Source organism: Adelges cooleyi, unplaced genomic scaffold (assembly GCF_023614345.1).
Source record: "Adelges cooleyi isolate 19-005CV unplaced genomic scaffold, UGA_ACOO_1.1 ACOO_flye_CR_arks_rails_tigmint_CR_PRNA_30, whole genome shotgun sequence".
NCBI lineage: Eukaryota > Metazoa > Arthropoda > Insecta > Hemiptera > Adelgidae > Adelges > Adelges cooleyi.
In genome coordinates this window covers 13393057-13414536 of record NW_026095971.1, presented here as the reverse complement: position 1 = coordinate 13414536, position 21480 = coordinate 13393057, and the positions used below count along the sequence as shown (strand labels likewise).

General features: G+C 30.4%; 3 protein-coding genes across 3 annotated transcripts; all 3 read left to right on the top strand.

The window, feature by feature from the left end:
* Positions 1 to 143: 143 nt before the first annotated feature.
* On the top strand, positions 144 to 3556 carry LOC126839376 (aspartate aminotransferase, mitochondrial). The gene is made up of 2 exons (XM_050574679.1): positions 144 to 267; positions 2077 to 3556. Exon 2 carries the CDS (start codon positions 2134 to 2136, stop codon positions 3406 to 3408), a length of 1275 nt encoding a protein of 424 aa, XP_050430636.1. The 5' UTR covers positions 144 to 267; positions 2077 to 2133; the 3' UTR covers positions 3409 to 3556.
* Positions 144 to 15676, top strand: LOC126839379 (putative peptidyl-tRNA hydrolase PTRHD1). The gene is made up of 3 exons (XM_050574682.1): positions 144 to 267; positions 12900 to 13093; positions 15323 to 15676. The coding sequence occupies exons 2-3, from the start codon at positions 12908 to 12910 to the stop codon at positions 15494 to 15496; spliced, it is 360 nt and encodes a 119-aa protein (XP_050430639.1). The 5' UTR covers positions 144 to 267; positions 12900 to 12907; the 3' UTR covers positions 15497 to 15676.
* On the top strand, positions 9251 to 12719 carry LOC126839377 (TWiK family of potassium channels protein 7-like). The gene is made up of 2 exons (XM_050574680.1): positions 9251 to 10014; positions 12017 to 12719. The coding sequence occupies exons 1-2, from the start codon at positions 9460 to 9462 to the stop codon at positions 12500 to 12502; spliced, it is 1041 nt and encodes a 346-aa protein (XP_050430637.1). The 5' UTR covers positions 9251 to 9459; the 3' UTR covers positions 12503 to 12719.
* Positions 15677 to 21480: the final 5804 nt, after the last annotated feature.

Below are 21480 nucleotides of genomic sequence, written 5' to 3'. Positions count from 1 at the left end.
GTATATTTATAGGTTATGTTAAAAATTAAAGTTTAAACTGTTGTGAGGAAAACAACACTGTAGGCTGTAGCTCTTGCCTTTCGTAAAGTTGTTACTTTTTAGCCCGCAGTAATATGTATTATCTAATCTGATCGTTTGGGCAATCGGCATTCGGCTTTGATATTCGAATTTTGTCATAACTCATAAGGTTCGTATTAGAAACATTTCATCCGGCATTAACAATAAAACGTTCAGACTTCAGTTGCGTGGAAGCTCTTCGATTTAACAGTAAGTGTATTCAATATTGTATCTAGTATTTAAATTTCATATAAATGATTGCATATTATTTGTATTTAACCCTGATGTTTATTGCATTCCTCATAAGTATATTAATATCTACATCAATTTCTAATTACCTTAATGTTCTTTATCATATCTGTAGTTATTTTTAAATTGGAAATATATTGCAAGCAAGTATTTTTCAAATTATTTTAAAAATTATTAAATGTTACAGTTTAAATTGTATTAATAGAATATTTTCAACTATATGATTTATTCAAGTATTAATTTTTTAAAAAACTAATAATTTCTAGTGTATGTATTTTGTATTATTTTAAATAACTAGAAATACATTTATTAAGTGTTAACCTTAAACATTTTATTGATTTTTTGGTATCTTATAATGTTTTCACAATAAATACAAAACTGAAGTCTGAAATTCACAGACTCCTTAAGTTCATAAGTTATAGCTAGGTACTTAAACTAAAGTATAGCTTTTTAAACATAATAATCTCTGGCCAATCATATTGGGCTGCAATCGGCAACACAATAAGGGCATGTGTACGCCACTATAACAATATGATCATTATTTAAAATAAATATTTTAATTAAGTGATTATTTCAAGGCTCAATTAATATTTTTTATGACATCGTTCTATTATATTAATAAATAATTCAAAACTTCTAGTATATAGCACCAACCCACCAAATAAATCTATGAGATATGCATATAGTTATACATATTTGTATCTATTATTAGTATTATTTATATACTATATTTAATATTGTTAATTTGAATAATAAAATAATGAGAAAAAATAATTTAAATTTATATAGCATAACAACAACAAAAAAAGTAGGAAATATCGTTAAGAACTTTTGAAATTGTAAGCCAAAAAAATATACCTTAAAATTGGGAAAAGAGTTGAACCATTTGGTTGGAAGATCGTTAACAGTATGTTACTGTCAAAAGTATCGATTATATTATTATATAATAATATATACCAAAATGATCATAAAGATGTATACAAATTAAGTACTAATCACTGTCAATTAAATGTTATTATTTTATTAAAATAAAACTGTAGTATGTGGCCACCTTAAGTATAATATGAAGTATACAATTAGTCAAATACGGATTATCTTAACCAAACTATCTGAGTTTATGAAATATTCATAATTTTTTAATTTTTTTATAGACTATTAGGCCTTAATTATATTATTAGGAGATATATAAAATTAAAAGGTAATTAAAATGTGTTCAGTACTAACAATTTTGGAGAAAACTATGGGTATCAACATTATTTTAAAAGTATTTAACTATAAATAATTTTTATAATTTTATTTCACAATAACCATTAATCATTGTCATTTATCCGTGATAAATTTTGTTGGTTTTAAGTACTTCTAAGTTATCAAATAAAATTACTAGAATTTGAAAGTAATTATAAAATAATTGATTTTTGTAAGTAGAAATTTGTAACTTTAGTATACATTTTAAGTTGTTGCTAATGCCATTTAACTATGGGTTTTAAAAACCTTATCATGTATACAATTACATAATAGGTTATAATTGCTTAATTTGTATAAATGATGTTATGTTTAACATTCAACTTGGTGTGTAGTCTAAAAAATAAATCACTCTGTCTCTTTTATTTTTAAGGTTTTACGGTTGTTTTTTAAGTAACATAAATAAAATTAGTCATACCTAAATTTGGTTTTTTTTTTTGTTTTTCCATAAATAGTGTAGTTAATTCCAGTGATATTTTAAAAAATCATTACTTATTATCTTTTTTCTGTGTTTTTTTAATTTTATAGATTGTTATTGTGATACTGTACTTAAACTGCAACTGACGTGCTTCAAAACTAAAAACCATGTCTATGTCAAAGTGTCAGCAGTTATCATCTGCTTTGTTTAAGCAGCAAAAAAATGTACGATTGATGTCTTTGTGGTGGTCTAATGTGGAACAAGGACCTCCAGATGCCATTTTAGGTGTGACTGAAGCATTTAAACGTGATAAAAATCCCCAAAAAATTAATTTGGGTGTAGGTGCCTACAGAGATGATAATGGAAGCCCTTATGTTTTGCCTAGTGTTATCCAAGCTGAAAATCGTTTATTAAAAAAAAACTTGAATAAGGAATATGCCCCGATTAGTGGTATTCTCGAGTTCTGCAATGAATCTATAAAATTGGCATTATCTGCTGAGTCGCCTATTATTAAGAATGGATGTTTTGCCTCCATTCAGTCAATATCAGGAACTGGAGCTTTAAGAGTTGGAGCCGAATTTTTAAAAAGGTATGCTCCTCTTAAAACAATTTGGGTTCCTGTACCAACATGGGGAAATCATGGGCAAATATTTAAATTTTCTGGTTTAGAAGTTAAAACATACAGGTATTATGATCCGAAGACCTGTGGTCTCGATTTTTCTGGAATGATCGATGACTTGTCATCTGCTCCTACTGGATCTGTTATTTTATTACATGCATGTGCTCACAATCCTACAGGAGTTGATCCTAAGCCTGAACAATGGAAAGAGTTGTCTGATTTATTAAAAAAGAAAAAATTGTTTCCATTTTTTGATATGGCTTACCAAGGATTTGCTTCCGGTAATGTTGACCGTGATGCAGTGGCTGTACGAACATTTTTGTCAGATGGTCATCAAATTGCCCTAGCTCAATCTTTTGCTAAGAACATGGGATTGTACGGTGAGCGAGCCGGCTTATTTTCCTTGACATCACTAGACACCGACGAAGCAAATCGAATTATGTCTCAACTTAAGATTATTATACGTGGAATGTACTCAAACCCACCAATTCATGGAGCCAGGTTAGTGTCAGAGATACTAACTGATCCTCAACTCAAAAGTCATTGGATGGTTGAAGTCAAAGGTATGGCGGATAGAATTATATCGGTCAGAGATAAATTGAAAGAGTTATTGGCTAATGAAGGTTCGACGAGAAACTGGCAACACATAACTGATCAAATTGGCATGTTTTGTTATACTGGATTAGAAAAAGAACATGTTAAGAAATTAATAGAGGATCATAGTGTTTACTTAACAAATGATGGACGTATTTCAATGGCAGGTGTTACTAGTAAGAATGTTGGTTATCTTGCCAATGCAATTCACAAAGTTACTAGTCAGTGAGAATCAGTAATCGAACTTGGTCTTAAAGAGTATATTATTATACATATATATTTAAATTATTTAATTCTTTTCTTGTTAGTTAAAAACCAAAAGTACACAAAACTTAATTATATAAGTGTTTATTTTGTTATCCTATCATTTTAAAATCATGTTTTTATATTTTTAAATACAATTATCATAATTTAGTTATCAAAATGCTCTCGTTTTACGTATTATTATGTAATGACATCTTTGTAATAATTTATATAATTAAGTTTGTCACAAATAATGTATACCTATTAGAAAATAAAAAAAAATGTTTAAATTTGTTGGAAAAATATTTTTATTTAGAATACAACTGTTTTTGATCCTTTAAAAAATATGTCCCAAGAAATGTATGAATCTAAAATGTCTGTTTTAAATCACACCATTTGAGACTAACATAATATTATTTATATGTATGTATAATAGTAAATATTTTAAAACAGACTTTGTATAATCTATAAACTTCTACACATTTGTATTTGCTGTACTACTGAGTACTAACATAATTTTCAAAGATAAATTGTGTTGTCAAACTATAATTCATTGTATTTAAATTTCATATTTTAATAAAATTAAGTTGTTGATACAGCACAATGAAAGCTAATAGTAATAATAAAAAATTGTAGGTATATAATACATAAATTGGTTATTAACCAGATAAGTATTCAACCTTATAATTTTTTGAATAATAGTACTGAATGTGTTAAAACTTTCATGGATTGAAATGTTATGTAGATAACTTTTTAGATGTATCAGTATTCTGCTAACGTTTCGGACTCGTTGCAGAGTCCATCTTCAAAGCGATAGTCACTGTTTCGCCGTCGTGACTACCGAATATCTGTCAGCCGTTGCTCTGAAGTTGAATTCTGCAATGAGTCCGAAACATCAGTGAAAAACTGAAAACATGAATGTATCTGAAAATTATCTTTTTAATTAACTAATTAGAAGGTGCCATAGAGGAAAATAATAGCTATGGGCGATCGCCACTGGACTACATTAGTCAAATATTACTTGCTCACTACCTAAATTAATACGACGAAGATTATTCATAAGAAAATAAATTAGAAGAGTACCTATGTAGGCAGTAGTTAGGTCGTTTTTTAGGAATGATAAAGGGATGCTATTAAATAAACTCTCCAGACATCAAACAGGTAACGAGTATTATCTTTCACAAACCATCGTTCTCGTTTTATCAAGCGCTCGAGCAATTCAGTTAAGTGTAAATATGACGCACTGGGCACACTAAGAATTAATGTGAAGAAACTTAACCTAACCTAACTTAACCGTCACTTATGTAATTGAATACCTGCTTACATAATTGTAATTTGTAATTATATGGGAATTTCCTACTACTGTTCTAATCGTAGTTTACGGTTTCTACCCTCCAATACGCAAAGTCCTAATTAACATGTAGGTAACAAGAAAAACCAATTTTTAGGATAAATAACTACTATAATTAATGAAAGTAATTAAACCAAATAAACACTCAAACTATAACTTTCAAATAAACGCATGGTCTTAGGTGGATCCAGGGGTTAAAGAAAGGGGGGGACGCAGGGGGACTTAGTCCCTCTACCTCTAATGGTAGTTAAAAAGCGTTCCCTTAAACAAATCATTCGTAAGGTACACCGTACCACTCCAATTATAACCAAACATTAGTCAATTCAGAATTCCGTTGAGATTAAATCTTGGTTTTTATTTTTTTATCAATTGTTACTTTACTTTTATCAAATGTATTTAATACAAATTATGGACTATCTAATATACGTGTAAAAATAATTGATTTTATTAGTTATTGTAAATGGCTATACTGTGATAAATAGGTATTCGATTAGCCCATAAGTGATAACATATATATGTAGGTGAAGTGTGAATGTGTGATTTTTTTATTCATACTCACCCCACCATGCGTAGAATTTAAATTTTTTCTTGTACAATTGAAAGCACTAAAAACATTACATTTTTATGATGTATTTATATTTTTTGTCTGGCTGGTTTTTTGTAGTTTTAAAGACAACCACTACTTACAACTTAATATTATAAGAAAAAATATTCTCTTTCAAAATGTTAAATTTGTATAAAACACGAGTTATTCTTAAAAAATGTTGTATTATTTGTGGTTTACATTTTTTATGAAATAAATTACAAATTTGAACATTATTCAGGGATAAAAGTGGGATGAGTATGTTATACAATCACTGTTTCTATATTACATATACTATATGCATTAGACATTATACATAAAATTATATATGGAACGCTTAAAACTATATGGAGACATTAGTCCCCCCTGTAATTTTTTCCCACTTTAAGCCCTGGGTGGATCCAATCTATAAAAAGGGGGGGGGAGTGATAGCTCTCCCTGGATTCGTCTCTGATTTCGATGCGAAACTGTAAATAGAAAATATACATTGTTTTTTATTACTTTATAGTCTTAGCACTAAAATTTACCGTAGTCTAATTTTAAAGTCCAAAATCTTCCCCAAAATTTCAAATTTAAGTTTTAACCTTTGCCTTTTCTTCAAATTATGTATGTATAAATATTTATTTCTTTTGACTGTAGGTATATTTGTAAACATCTTTGCATTGTATGGTTTATGTTATTATTTTTTATATTATTCAATAGTAAAAATGTATTATACTTTATAGTATAGTACCTAGTTAGTACTAATAAATTATGTTAACAAAATTGTATTTCTTTCCTGTTTCTTTTTTTATGGTGTTTTAGCTAATAAATAATAATTCAATATTGAGGGATCAGTTTCACTATAATGTACATTGGGTATCTTACGATTATAAGGTAAAACATTTAACAACCATTTTTTTCATTTGTTTTGCCCCAAGTGTGCCCTACAAAAGGCACAAAATGAGTTTTTTGACAAAATTAAGTAGCTACCACAAGATTTGCCCTTTCAAGGATAACTTGGGACAGCTACAAAAAACAAATATAAAATCAGGAATTTAGTATACAAGTTTAAATTGAAGTACATATTAAAGTTTAGATCAAGAGAAAACTTTTTATATGAATATTGTCTCCATACAATGATTATTTACTGAGATATATAATGTCAAAGTTTAAAACTGCCCCAAGTTACCCACTTTTACGGTACCTATTCGACATATTTTATTTGAGATTTATAAATTAATTTGACAAAAAGATAACGGAAAAAGTGTTAACACAATAATATAATTAGATTGTTAAAATTGTTGTTTTGAATTGAACGTTGGTAATTATTTTACAGATAGCGTATTGAAATACCGCAATCAAAAGAGGCCAGTAAATTGATTGCTGTTTAAGATAAAGAGCAGGTCAAACTGGCACGACCCTAATTATTTTAACAACTAAAATTAGCCACGCAATAATACTGTCTATATTGTTATTATTCTGATGTATTCCATTGTTTATCGCTAAATAGATATTTAAATACAAAGTAGTAGTTCAGAGGTAATTTGTTTCTAATACTTCTTTTAATCTTAAAATAGTCGAGTTTTTAAATATATGTAACTATATTTAATTCCTAATTCCTATTTACCTACATTTTTAGGTTGATTATTTATGGTGTCTTGTAATTTTCTTAGCTACTTTTAATATTTAAACGTAATGTGCTCGTATACTTCTAACGTAAAGTTTTGTAATTGTCGTTGGTTTTCAGAGCAATTCTCAGAAATTACCAAAGTTTCTGGCATGGGCCTTTCTAACATGTTTAGCAGCTGTGAGATCGTTAATGTTGAACACGGCGAATTGTTATTATATTATAATATAGAAGTTTCTAATCTGTTTTAATGTACTTCGGTAGATTTTCAAAAACTATTGTTTTTTATTACTAACCTGTGCCTGAGTGACACTTGGTGAGTGTTTTAATGTTTGGTATTTATATGCCAGTCAATGTATTGTTTTTCGGACTGTAATGATTTAAAAAAAACACTTAAAACTATCGTCAAGTCGTGAAGTTGTGTACCTACTAAATCACAAGGACATTTAGGAGCTCTCAAATTAAGAATCATAATTAAAAACAGCTACTGTGACAAATAATGTAAATTTGACGCGTTTAAAAACCATGAATTTAGGTACAAACTATGAATATTATACTCTTATTTTTTAATCTGAAATATTGGTGTTGTTTTATTAGCAAGCAAAACACTTTATTATAATAGAAGTATTATGTAATTATTATAGGAATATATTTTATTTAATAATATTATATAGCTAAATAGTTATAAATATTTATTGTAAAAATAATTGATTTTGTTGAAACTATCATTTGAACGGAATTAAGTAATTATTAACAATTTTGACAAGTTGTATATATTTTTTTCCTGAACTCCATTCGTAATTTATTGTGTTTTTCCTCAAATTAGTCTCCAGTTAACTTATCATATTTTCGTTCTAAAATAATTCAATACTCATTTAAAATTATTTTACTTAAAAGTCTAAGATAAAACCCTTAGTTGATTCCACTAATGTATCAGTATTATTTAAATAAATACAATATCAGCTATAATATAAAACTTAACCAGAAAACTGACACATTAATAATGATAACAATTAACATTGTATTTTCAATTTTGTATCTTAAAATCTAAGTACAAAATTCAAAATAAAAGTATTTTGAGGCACCAAAATATCCCTAATAGTTTAAAAATTATTTCAATTATGTTTTTTTAAATACTTGTACTTCAATTACTTCCCATCCTTGTTTGACAGCCACTCTAGTGTTGTCAATAATAAATTCAATATAGTACCTTAATTAATAGTACAGATTTGGTAATATTTTTTATCTATGATATGATGACATCTAATTCTTAAAACTTTTTAATTGTTTATATCTAATTAAAAAAATTGGAAGGGGTTTTGAGACAGACTGAATTTATTTACTTACCGCTTACGCATATATAAATATATTTATTACATTTCATTGTTATAATACTTATAAATTAATATAACGTAATAAGACTGTTGTTTTTATTTCTAAACGTTGCAATACAAATACTTTATTGTTGTTATTAATTATTGATAAACTTTAAACGCGTCAAAAACTAAAAAGACAATTTTGTTTATAATTTACAATAATATTTATTCAACTTTTGTTGGGACGGAGCTCGGCATGAATTTCAATAGACTTCTAAACGTGCTCGGACGAAGTGGTCAACCGAAAGTAGTGAAATATGACGTACTACGGATGCAACGCGTAAAAAATGTTTTCCAAAAAGTTTGGTATGCCGTTTAAAGTTTCCCGGTCGCGTAAGCCGATAATTATAAAATATTGACTGTGTGCTGTAATGTACCGTGTACTCGTGCAAATCATTACCTTTTTATGACCGCAATGTGTTATATGTGTACATTGGTGTATTTACAATTTTCTTTTGCGATATGCAACAAAAAATAAAATATCATCTGGCTCCCTATGTAAATCTTGACCTTATGACTGGACCAAAAAAGGTCAACTTTTTTCCTTTGAGCTTAACAGTAAGTTATAAGGAACAGCTTGTTTATCTACATGGTTTGTTGTTTTCGAGTTTCAATCGGACATGTATTTTGTGTCTAATTAATTATCAAGAAAAAGTAAGTTTTTAAAAAACGGGTTTGTTAGGTAAAAAAAAAATTAACAAAATTTAAGTAGATATTTTTTATTATAAAAATATAATACTTAACTTAATATTATAATGGAATGTTCTTGTGATATTACGTCTACTTCTACGTTTACAAGAAGAGTTATTAATAATATATTTATACAAATTAAGGCGCTAGGGGATGATATATCACCCTGGTCCCTGATAAGCCCTGTACATACGCCACTGTATGTGAGTACTATTGCCAATACTAATATTGAATTTTACATTACTGACGATTACAATAATAAAATGTACGCGTTACAGCCGGTGTCGCGTCGTTAGTATTCCTCGCGTTCAAACGCGCCGTTTCTATTTTGGTGCGGCTCTTATTGGCACCGGCTATATTATGTCGTGGCGGCCACTGCCGTCGCTTGAGTGGGCCCTGACGGCGGCGGTGTCAGTCAGTGGCGTGCAATGGTGCCGGTGGGCGACAAGAGTAGTACCGGGTCGTCGTCTGCGCCGTACGCGTCGGGCGTCGACAACCCCAAAGAGCGACTAAAGGAGTGTTGTCGCAAGCTAGTGGCGTTCATGTGCACGCAAGTAGGCGTTGGGGGCCTGGTGGTCGGTTACGCAGTGGTGGGCGCGTTTTGCTTCATCCAAATCGAGGGTCAAGCGGGCGACGCACAGAAGCAATCGGTCGAGCAACTTCGGCACAACTGTTCGGCGAACGTGTGGAATGCCACTAGCACGTTCAACGTGTTGCACAAAGCCAACTGGACGCGGCAGGTGACGGGAGCGCTCAAGCACTTTGAAGAGAAATTGGCGTTGATCGTCAAGAAGGGCTATGATGGCAAGACGGCCGAAGAGACGTGGTCCTTCTCGGCCGCCCTGATGTTTTCGTTGTCCATATTTACCATGAACGGGTACGGAAACGTAGTGCCCAAGACGACGCTCGGCAAAGCCGCCACCGTTGTGTACGCTGTGTTCGGCATACCGTTGTACGTGCTCTACTTCCGAAACATGGGAAAGGTGAGTCGATAACAATATACCTACCTAACCTACCAGTATTATATTAAATATTCAATAATATTTTTTTCTCTTGCTCATCTTAATTCAATAAACGTACACACTTTTGTTACCCATTTTAAATCGCTAACAATGGCAGATTATTTGGTGAAATCATTACACTCATTTTATTTTAGGTTATTACTGTTTTTTTTAATTGAAACGTCTCTATTATACATTAATTTTATTACAGATAAAATTAATAACTAATAGTGTACCTACTAGATGTCGTGTTGTTTTTAGTGATAACAGTGATAATTTAAATAATCAGTTTAAGACTTAATTTATACGTTTAAACAAAAATATTGGAACAATTACAATAAAAAATGTATATCCTTTAGGGAAACCGAACTGATGAGACCAAATTTTAATAGAATATTACTGTCAGTTCGTGAATTGAGTGTCAGAACATAATATTTTTGTTACTTTTAACCCTGTCCTTTATAGCATTTTTTATTTTTTGGACAATTTTCATCTATTTAAAGTATGTGCTAGAATAAAATTCCAAAATTGAAGTTGGATTCACTTTTTTTACTTAATTGCGCTTCCGAAGTATTCATAATCAACTATAAATTAAGAACTAACCAGAGAATAAATAGAAACTGAGTGTCAGTTTTTATATTCTTGGGGCTTCGATAAAGATCAACTACATTACAACCAAGTCCTAAAAGTAGCTGAATTCGCTAGTTAAGTTAATATTTTGCTAGTTTTTAAATACTGTTAACAAATCCAGTGAATGAAGCTGGAATAAAACGACTAATCCTATCGAGACACTTATTGTGTCAGGTTAACAGAAACGTTTTGGCCCGTCTAAAAGTAAAGCTGACATTTGACGTTTATGGTTACAATGATCACATAGAGAACGATTTTTTTTTTTAGTATTTAGTATATTTTTGTATTTTTTATGAGCTGAGCCGTATATTTAGCGAGACCGCGTTCATAAAGACTTGTGGGTATATGTAAAAACCTCCCAACGCAGCTATATTTATTACCGCTTTCACACGCGGCCGGATTTTGGCTTGTTTCCCGGCTTTCGTCTTTTTGGCTTTTGGAAGAAATTCGATTTAAAATCAAGTACTCCCTCCCTGGTTTTCGGTCACTTCTGTTTTTTGTGTGATACCAGACTCTATAAATATAGCTCGATGCCTGTAATATAATAATAATAATTATATATATCTGGCCGACACTGTCAGACAGTCCAGAATCATTCAGTGGACCGAAAAATAGCAATTAATCGTTTGGCAACGTTGTCGAATATAACGTGTATATAAAGTATAAACATCATGCAGTATCAGTATTATTATGTTTATCTGTAAGCTACTAGACATTATAAATTGTCGTTGACTCTTTGGTCATATCGTCGAACCTCTCAGTTTGTCTTCGCTCAGTAGCGTTTTCAAAGGGAGTATCGGGTTAAGGAGTTATTTTCCTCCAGAAATTAAGTGATCATTGAAATAACCGTTATTTTTACATATTTAAAATAAACTTTGTTAACGTATTTATTTTCTTATGCTGGGGAGGGGGAAATTTTATCTGGAAATATACATGGATAGGATAAAATATAACTTAGACCTTTGGTAAAATACTCCCATTAATAATTATGTATTTTAAACGATAAAGGTTATAAGGTATTTCTTTTACTATAAAGATATATTAATAATATTTAAAAACTAAAATTACAACTGTGTAATTTAGTTGATGCTCGTTATTTTTCATTTATAATAAAATAGCTTTATCATTTTGCACTTTTCGAAAGTTAAAAATAGGATTTCTTTCTATTTATAAAAATGTAATGGTCTGTTACTATTTGGAAAGTATCACGAATCACTATTTGATATTTAGTGACTACTACATTTTTAACGATTTTTTAAATTCTTAGTACACATTCTAACAAAATTGGCATAAGTTTATAATGGTTATTTATCAAGTGGTACATTACAGCCGAACCCTTTTATCACGTTTGCAGGTGCTTGCACAGACCTTCCGGTGGCTATACACGTCGTTATACCGGTGCAGCATGGAAGACAAGGTCGGAGTGGACGGTTATAACTCACAGCTGCCGCAGAAGTCCAGGGTGATCGTACCGTCCACGGCGTGCCTGTGGGTACTGGTGGCGTACGTGGCGACGGGGACGGTGACGTTTGTTACGCTGGAGGACTGGACGTACCTGGACAGCACGTTCTTCTGCGTGACCAGCTTGTGCAAGATCGGCATCGAGAACTTCGTGCCGGTGGGCAGCGTACAGGACTTTGGGGCTGACCATCCCATGAAACTTGTCATCAAATTCGTTTATCTGTTGCTGGGCATGGGCATCATCGCCATGTGTTTTGATCTGATGCGCGAGGACGTTCAGGTGCGAGTCCGTAACCTCAAAATGGACATAGGACTGTGCTTTGAAGACATACGGCTCAGGGCCGTGGCCGTATACAGGCGGAGGAACTCGTTCGACTGACTTGAAACACGGAAATTTACTACACATATATATATATATATATAAATATTTTTTTTTACCTATTTTTTATTATATATTATAATAATAATAATGTTATAATTGTTATTTACTACTATTAAGATACATTTGTTTTGAATTTGTATAAATATAATATTGTTTGTTTTGTAATACAAGATTCGGTGATCAATCTCCATCTATTCCTTGGGTGTTTTTAAAAGTTTTTATTCTGTTTAGTATACGTATGATATATCTTAGGCACAATGATATTCACAGTCATTCAGTAAAAACTGATAACACACCACCCGCAGTTAATTCTGTCTTGCTGTAGACGCTGAACCGAGTGTTTGATTCACCAATTAATGTAACGTTTATTATAAACCTGTTCGATTTTTTTCAGCAAGCACAATGACGTCTCTCGTACAATACGTTCTGGTGCGAGGCGATTTGACCCGATCGTTGAAGTGGCCGTCCGGAGCTGTGATAGCCCAAGCTTGTCACGCTTGTGTGGCCGTCACGCATACCTACTACTCAGATCTGGATACACAAGAGTATTTGCGTGCCCTGAACAACATGCACAAAGTCGTTTTAGAAGTGAGTGTAAAAACTTAAACGACAGACTTTAAAAGGCCTCGGAGTTGGCTCTAAAAAATTAACTCTTAAACTAAAACAAGTCAGAAAACAGAACAGTTACGATGAAATTATTAATGATTTGGAGGTAATAATCAAGACTAAAGTGATAAAAATCATTGTCAGACTATGCTCATTTTGGGATTGTAATATAAGCCCTATAGTTGGGTATAGACGGCCAATAATTTAAACTAAGGAATTAGTGATAAATGTTAAAAAAAAAAAAAAAGGTAATTTGCGGCTAGTTAGTTGGTGATTAGTTTTAGGCTCAACAAACTAGAAAGAGGCGAATTTCGAACTAAAAGCATTAAAAATTTTACGGGCACTAAGAAAATAATGTCTATCAGGAAAAGATGCCTAAAAATTGTTTGAACACTTTTTATTGAACATTCAATAGGAAACTCTTATTAAAATGATAATATTTCAATGTTTAAATTTTAATACGAAAAACCAAATAAATTGTTTAGTAATATGAGTTTAGTAATATGGTTATGCATTCAATTTAGCTTTACTGCTAGTTTCTCCAATATTAACATGGGTGTACAGAATAGTAAAAATAATCAGGCAATAAGTTAGCATGTTTTTTTCGCAAACACGTTTTGCAATTAAAACACCCAACATCACATTTTGTAAAATTTTTTACTACCTATTAATTTTATACACATCGTTTGTTCATTGTCTGCATTAGAAAAATAATTAATATGACATTATTGATCCTGAAGTTCTCCGTAGTCGTACTTAGATAATTAAAATAAACAATTATTAGATTATCAAGTTAATTTTTGCTGATGTGTACAGCTAGTAGGCTAGGATAGGTTATTGATCTCAATGACATCAATGATACAAGTTTAAATTTAATCAATTTACGTAATTAAAATATTATTACCTTTTAATTATGTTTTAAGGTAATATTTATACTATTGTTAAAATAAATATATTAACTCGCACAAGAATGGTTCCTTAAATTAATTTTCTTCTAATGAATTTTATTTGAATGAATTTTATTCTAAGCCGAATTTTATTCTTCGTATAATAAAGTCGAGATATTCAGATATTATATGCGTAAGTTTCGTTGAACCGTTTATTTGGTGTCCGCAACGATAACATAAGAATTAAAAAAGCTAACAATCTTGTGTTCTTCGAATTCGGAAAGAACAGTACACAGTTCAACGTTTATCCTTGATATTATCGCACTAATAATTTGATTTCCGCCATTACGTCATTAGTTTATTTAATCAGTTTATTGTTTTTCATAAGTTTTATTAAAACAAAGTCAATAAAAAGATCCTCGATAATATAATTAACCAATTAATACATTAACTATTGCTAACAATGGCAAAGTATTATTAAGGAAGATAGACGATCAATGCTAACTCCCTATTCAGTTAGTAACTCCCTAAGACCTCTGACTTGTGACCTTCCCATCCCCAATTAAATGTGCTGCGTCTTCACTATGCCCCGACCCCACTTTGATGGCTGTTTTTATTTGTAGTTTTTGTTATTAATTAATACATTTTTGTTTTATTGATAAAAGCTATATAAATTTCAAAATGTTAACATGTTAATCCCACTAAGTTAAGTTCTATGTCGTATTTTTTGCAACATAACTTGGTGAGCTAAGATAATATAAAATATTTATAATTTAAATTTATATCTTCAACATTTAAACCCTTATACCTTAATTTTCAATACCTATTAATATTTGTACTGTTTAACATTAATGTATATGTAACATTGATGTACCAATGCTTATCATTCAGTCCAGAAGTAGAAATAAATGTTTTTCAGCGACCTTTTCGTTAGGTTTAGTTGCAATAATAAAATAATTGTCTAATGTAAAAACCATACTAAGCAGAATTCGTTTTTTTAAAAGTTCACTGTTTTAAAAAAGAAAAAAAAATCTCTTTTTTAAATCTAGTATCAAACTAAATAATAGCCATATTAAAAATGGATAAGTAATTTTCTTTAAAATGCTATCATGTTTTGATTTTTGCAATTTGTTTTTACTCTAAGACCACCGTAAACCAAATAAACAATGTTTTAGATGTAAAAATATATTAATAATCGTTGTAAAGGATTTTGTGATTGTCCGAAAAATAAATCAACTTCCAAAAACTGCCTTAATTCCGAACTATAATAGAAATAATAAGCAGTATAACGTCCGCCTAACCATAAGTATTATTGTTGTCGCAGGTACCTGATGAACCGGCACTGCTGAGCGTGGCCGAGGCGTTGAGAAAAGACGGCGTGCATCACGTGGTGTGGAAGGAACAGCCCGAAGACGTGGCCACGTGCGTGGCTATCAAACCCAGTGCCAAGGCTGCAGTGAGCAAGTACGTGAGGAAGTTCAAGCTGTACGGAGCTTGACGGCGACCTGAGGCGGCAATGAGCAGTGAGGGAGGGTGACGTGGGCGCGGGTATAGTGACCGTTCCCGGAACTATCAACGCCCCCGACGGGGATCAACGGCCACCGTCAATTGACATCAATCACTTAATTGGCCGTCGCCGCGCGGAATTCAATAATAAACTTGAACATATCTTGTACAATAGTTTTGATTGTGTTCATTTAAACCGTATGGGTGTACTATTTTTATTTCCCAATCTAAACGACTGAGGTCCGACCAAAAAAGCAGCAGGTCTCGATCGGAAGCGAGACAAAAAAAAACGCGTGAGACCGCTTGCAGTACAATAATATTGTACATAAGTGTAATTTACGGGCTTATCCGATAATTTAGTCGTTGTGGGGTGTTTACCGTACGAGCTGCTGGGATCTGGATGTCGATGATGAGAGCGTCCGGAACGCGTTAAATTGTATTTTTTAATGGGCTCGTTGTAAAGAAGAAGTGAAAAAAATATCTAAGAAAATGCTTCTGTTATAATATTTGGGTGTGCGCGGGGTGGACGTTTAATTGAATACCGGTCGTACGAAATGGTTGAACAATGCGTGTTTGAGATATTATATAAATTAAACTTGGAGAGAGAACCGTGTCAAATTACCAGCTGCATCGGCGCTCATGGGAAATATGGTTTATGTTTACAAGTTTATAGCTGGTCCCACTCCGGTAGCAGTTGGCCGACAATTCACTGTTCCGACAGTATATTACACGAGAAACGCGTTCGCTTACTACCAGAAAAACCTTAGACTTTCCAAACTTTTGGCAATTTGTCAACGGCTATTACTTTTAAAACCGTTAGTCCCGCGACCACACTTAAACTTTCACCGGCCATCTAATATATGCGGTTGTTCTTTCACATTTCGTAAACTTTATTTTATTTTATTATACTAGTCGTTTGCCTTTAATGTGTAAACATTTTGACTATACTACTCGAATAAACGACAAATAGGTAGATAATATTAGTGCCGATGTTGTACAAACACACGGCTTACCGGCCGGTGCAGGTAAACTGATTCCACTCAACTTCTTTTTATTAAACAACGTGGCCCCGTAATAAGTAATTTTGTTGTACCTACACTTAAAAGTTAATTTTGATAAAAATGCCAATATAGTGGCAAAGTTTAATAACGTTTTTTTAGTAGAAAATAAACAAATTGGACATAAATATTATTAATTGTGTGTTATTTTGTACTATTCGGTGAGGTTACATTGAAGTTTTAAAAGCTGTATAGTCCGCGATTCGACAAACCAAAGTCTCAAACAAAATAATTACTGATTTATAGTTATTTAATATAAAAATAGAATAATAAAACAATAAATACAAATTATTAATGAATAATAATAATAAAAGTATACTTTGTATGTAGGTGAACATAATTTTACATTTATCGTTATTCTACGATAAAAAATTCAGTTATTAATCCGGTCATTGGTTCAAACGGTCTCGGTTCAGGCGTAATCTAAATTATGTTTATTAGCATATTATTAATCATACATGGTATGCAGTACAAACACAATAAATTGATGTTGTGTACAACAGTTTGGGAATTATTATTATTATTGTTATTGTTATTTGTATTATGTAGTATAAAGCATTTGCGTTTGATTTCCGTCAACAATTAATAATATATTTATTAACGATAATTAAAAATGGCTTAAACATTATGTACTATAAGAATACTATATTATTACTAATTTTTTCAATTTAAATAGTGGACCTATTAATATCGGTTGAACACGCAGCGTAGGAATAACTGAATAAGGATTTTATAGTTTTTTAGTTAGACATTTCTTCAAAAATGTATTTATTGTGATTAGAGTTGTACCGTTGTAGGAGTTGGGTTTTTTTTTCAGGTATTACGTTCTTAACAATAAATTACAATGCGACTTCAACGTAAACTATGACAATGAAAAATTAAAGAAAAAACGCGTCCGGTGTTCTTATGAGTTATAAATGCATGTTAATTTTCACCAACTCGCAATTTTAAGTCTTTTAGAATTGTTTACTAATTCTAAAGTATCTCAGCGCAGCCGACCCGTTGTTAACAGCTATCAACAAATCATTTTAATGTTTAAGTAAACGAATGCTGAACGAATAAAAAATACGATTACGTGTTGTATTTGCATTTATGCACATCGTGTTGCATACCATTAAACAAAACAAGGCGAAAATAATTTTTTTATACCGTCGAATTTTGTGGCCAATTTTCTTAAACTGTAAAAAGTGATGTGTTAGATAATACATAGTTTTTCTAATTGTAAAAAAAAAATAAGTAATTTAAATGTATGTTTAGATTTAATTTTTGTATAGGAACAATCGACAATTTTAAATTGCAACTTAAAAATTATACCATTGATTATAAATACTTATAACTCATACTCATTTATAGGTTTTGGTGATTATAAAAATGACATGATCATTTGTTTACGGTTTACCAATACATCTTAGTAATCAATTCATTCATTCATCAGCATGTTTCTACAGCACCCTTTTGTAAAAATACAATTTGCTTCAAAGGTTTAGAAAAAACTAATTATTCATTAGAGACGACAAATTGTATAAAGAATTATATTACCTACTAATAAACTAGGATTATATAAATCTACTTGAATCTTTTTAACTATTCTGTAATATTCTTGTAATTCAATTTTCATTTTTATTATTTACCGCGAACACCAACAATACCAACACCAGCCATCAAACTTTTTTTATGTAAGGTATAAATTCTGAAATTTTTTATTTTTTTTTAATAAAGTAAGATTGAGTTAATAACTAACCATACAACTTGCTAAAAATTATTAAATACTGTTACAGGTATTACAGATTTTTTAGTGTAACTCAATTGAGGCAAATATGTACGCTAATCTACTATGTTTGGAGTGACAACAGGAAAACAATTGTTGTTATAAACATTTATATAATGATTTTTAATTTACTACACGGGATGTTACAATTATCACCCTTGATAAAAATATTTTTGTTTAGCTGGGCCCCTTAAGAAAATATGTGTTTCTTTACAAAATATTGATATTGATGGGTTGTAAACAATATTCATAAATTATTTTGTTCATATTTATTTTTATTTACGTTATCTAGTAGAAACACGCTTCTCATAGAATCGGAAGTGAAAAAATATTATTCGTAGATAATCAATTAAGCAATAGCAGTATACAAATTACAAGCCAACTACCTACTACGATTATATTATATAAACCTCTATAGCACTTATATCCGTCAGAGCGGTCAGTTCAAGTTCAGCTTTCGAAATATTAGGGTAGCTATTTCATATCTCTATTATACAATCATAATATACTTGTGTCACAGCCCGTCCAACTTCTACTTACACAATCTCATTATCCAAACATTTCTCAAAAATTAAAAATTACATATAAGTCCTATAATTACATTAATGATACAGCTATAAATATATTTCCTTTAAAGTAAAAGCTTAATATAACTCATTGTTCTATTTTTCTTTTAAAAAATAGATTTAATAATTCTTAATGGTAGTCAATATAAGGCGCCAGGGAACCTCCCCTCTATGAGAGGGCAGTGATGGTCTTACATACATTATTTAAACTATTTTAGACAGCCAATGTAATATATCAACTATAGAAGTACATTGTTTTCGTGCTGAAATTGTTTTTAAAAATAAAACGTTTTATGTTACTTTTGACGTGGGCACACCTATAGCGCTGTCTGATAGAAATAGCTACTTGTGTGATTGGCGCCTATTACCATGTTTCAATAGCAAAATAATTTAACGAAGTGCATGTTTTTTATTATAAAGTGATACATGCCATACGTATAAAATAAACATCCTTTATTTATCATAGAACGACAACCCAAAGAAAATTAATTATATATTAAACGTGGATATTGGATAGTAAAAAAAAAAATACAACATTGGTGGGTGTGAGGGAAACTGATAACAAGATAAAGAGTTCTACAATTGTAAAACCATCGTCGCGCTTTCAACACGGATGCTGATTCAGGGGAGAGGTCGATTAGTTTCAAATTGAATTACAATGTACGTATATATATATATATATATTTTTAAAGAAAATATGTTGTTTCCCTAAATAGAAAGTACATATTAAACTATTAAAGGTCAGTTATATTATGTATTTACTCAATATTTATTTTTCCAAACACGAACGCCCAAATGTGCCATGTGTAACTTAATATACATAATATGATCACAGTGGTAATGGATCACCTGTAGCGACAATGTTGTATAGACACGACTGGTTGTCAGCTCACAAGACTTATGTCGTCGTTAAGAGATTAACCGCAATCCGTGATCGTAATCAATTACATTTCGTGTAAACAAGTACACGAGTAAAAGAAACCAGTTTCAAAATAACGATATTTATAAATGTTGAACTTAACAGTTCAACTTACATTTTAGCACATTGTGAATTAAAATGATAATATTCAGTTTTATAATTTTAATATAAAACTAATAATATATATATTTTGTTGGTAGTACACAAAACATGTACAATATTATTAGACTTCATTATAATATTTGATGCAAATTCATTAGATAGGTATTGTCAGATCACAATAAGAAACGTCGAACCTACAAAAGTTCACAGTTGTAGCCTAAGTTAATTTATTTATTTTAGAAACAAATTATTAAATTTTAGGTCAGTTAAACACAGTGTTTGACAGTAAATTAATGAATAATGATAAATCGTTTATAATCAAAACAAGTTGTTAGTTTTGGTAGTTTACAATGCTTCCTTTTATCAAAATTCAAATGTATTATGTATAATTTAGTTTCTGGCATGCAAAGTACGGGTTGTTCATATTAGTTTTTGCTATTAATATTTATGAAATATAAATATTATAACATTTAAAAGGTTATAATAATAATAATAATTTTGTAGATTTTGTTGTTAATATTTTATTTTATATCTTCTTTTATTGTTCTTATGAACATTCATAGAATATCTTTCATAATTTAATCTGTATTCTGAAATGAGATTATTTTATCTACTTATCTTCATTGAATTGAATTAATTATATTTATGTATTTTAAAGTTAATAAATCAAAGAAAGCTGACAACCATAGTGAATAAAATTATTATATTATGAGGCCTGATCCGATAATAAACTCCTCCCCCAGCCGAACGTCGCGGCGTCTAAGATACCTGTTTCATTCTATGCATTATGTATACACCTAAAGAACCACAGTCTTAAGCTTACGCCTCACTATATTTTTATTAGATTGTGTTTTTTAATTATAATAATTGTATCGTTAATGTGTTATGAATTTTATATTTTCAAAATCATAAAATGTTTCCAATTAAACTAATGTAATGTCAACAAAAACCTTTCAATAACTAAACTGAAACGTTTTTTATTTGATCGAATGGCAACCGAAATAAAAGTATAAGGTATAGTAGTATGTTTTAATTATATTTATACTTTTTTACAAATTTTGATGAGAATATATTATAATATTTTGAAAACGCATTGTCACATATTTTTGTTTTTAGTATAAGTAAGATTACAAATTGTATACTTATTATTATTTTATTATAAAATTCTTAAAAAAAACCTTAACTGATATAAGTTCAGTCTGTGAGCACTTATAGTAGCATTGCTACCGAACTTGCGTATACGTTAAAGTGCATTACTTTTTGTGACTAAGGTTTTCTTAAAAAAATGTATTATTTAATTATTGTTATGTAATATAATCACAAGTGTTTCTCGAGTTTTTTCTAGGTTTTAGTAGTAACTTGTCAATTTGACAGAACAGCTTAAAATTTTTTTTAAAAATTATATCATAGACAAAAATCAATTAATTGTATTGCTATATTGTTGGACTTAGTCCTTAGTAGTCGATTATGTTAGTTCTCTGAGGAAGTCACCGATATTAAATGTAAGCATTATGTTCAGATAGCGTTTGTAATTTTCAATAAGTCGGAACAAATTTTATATAG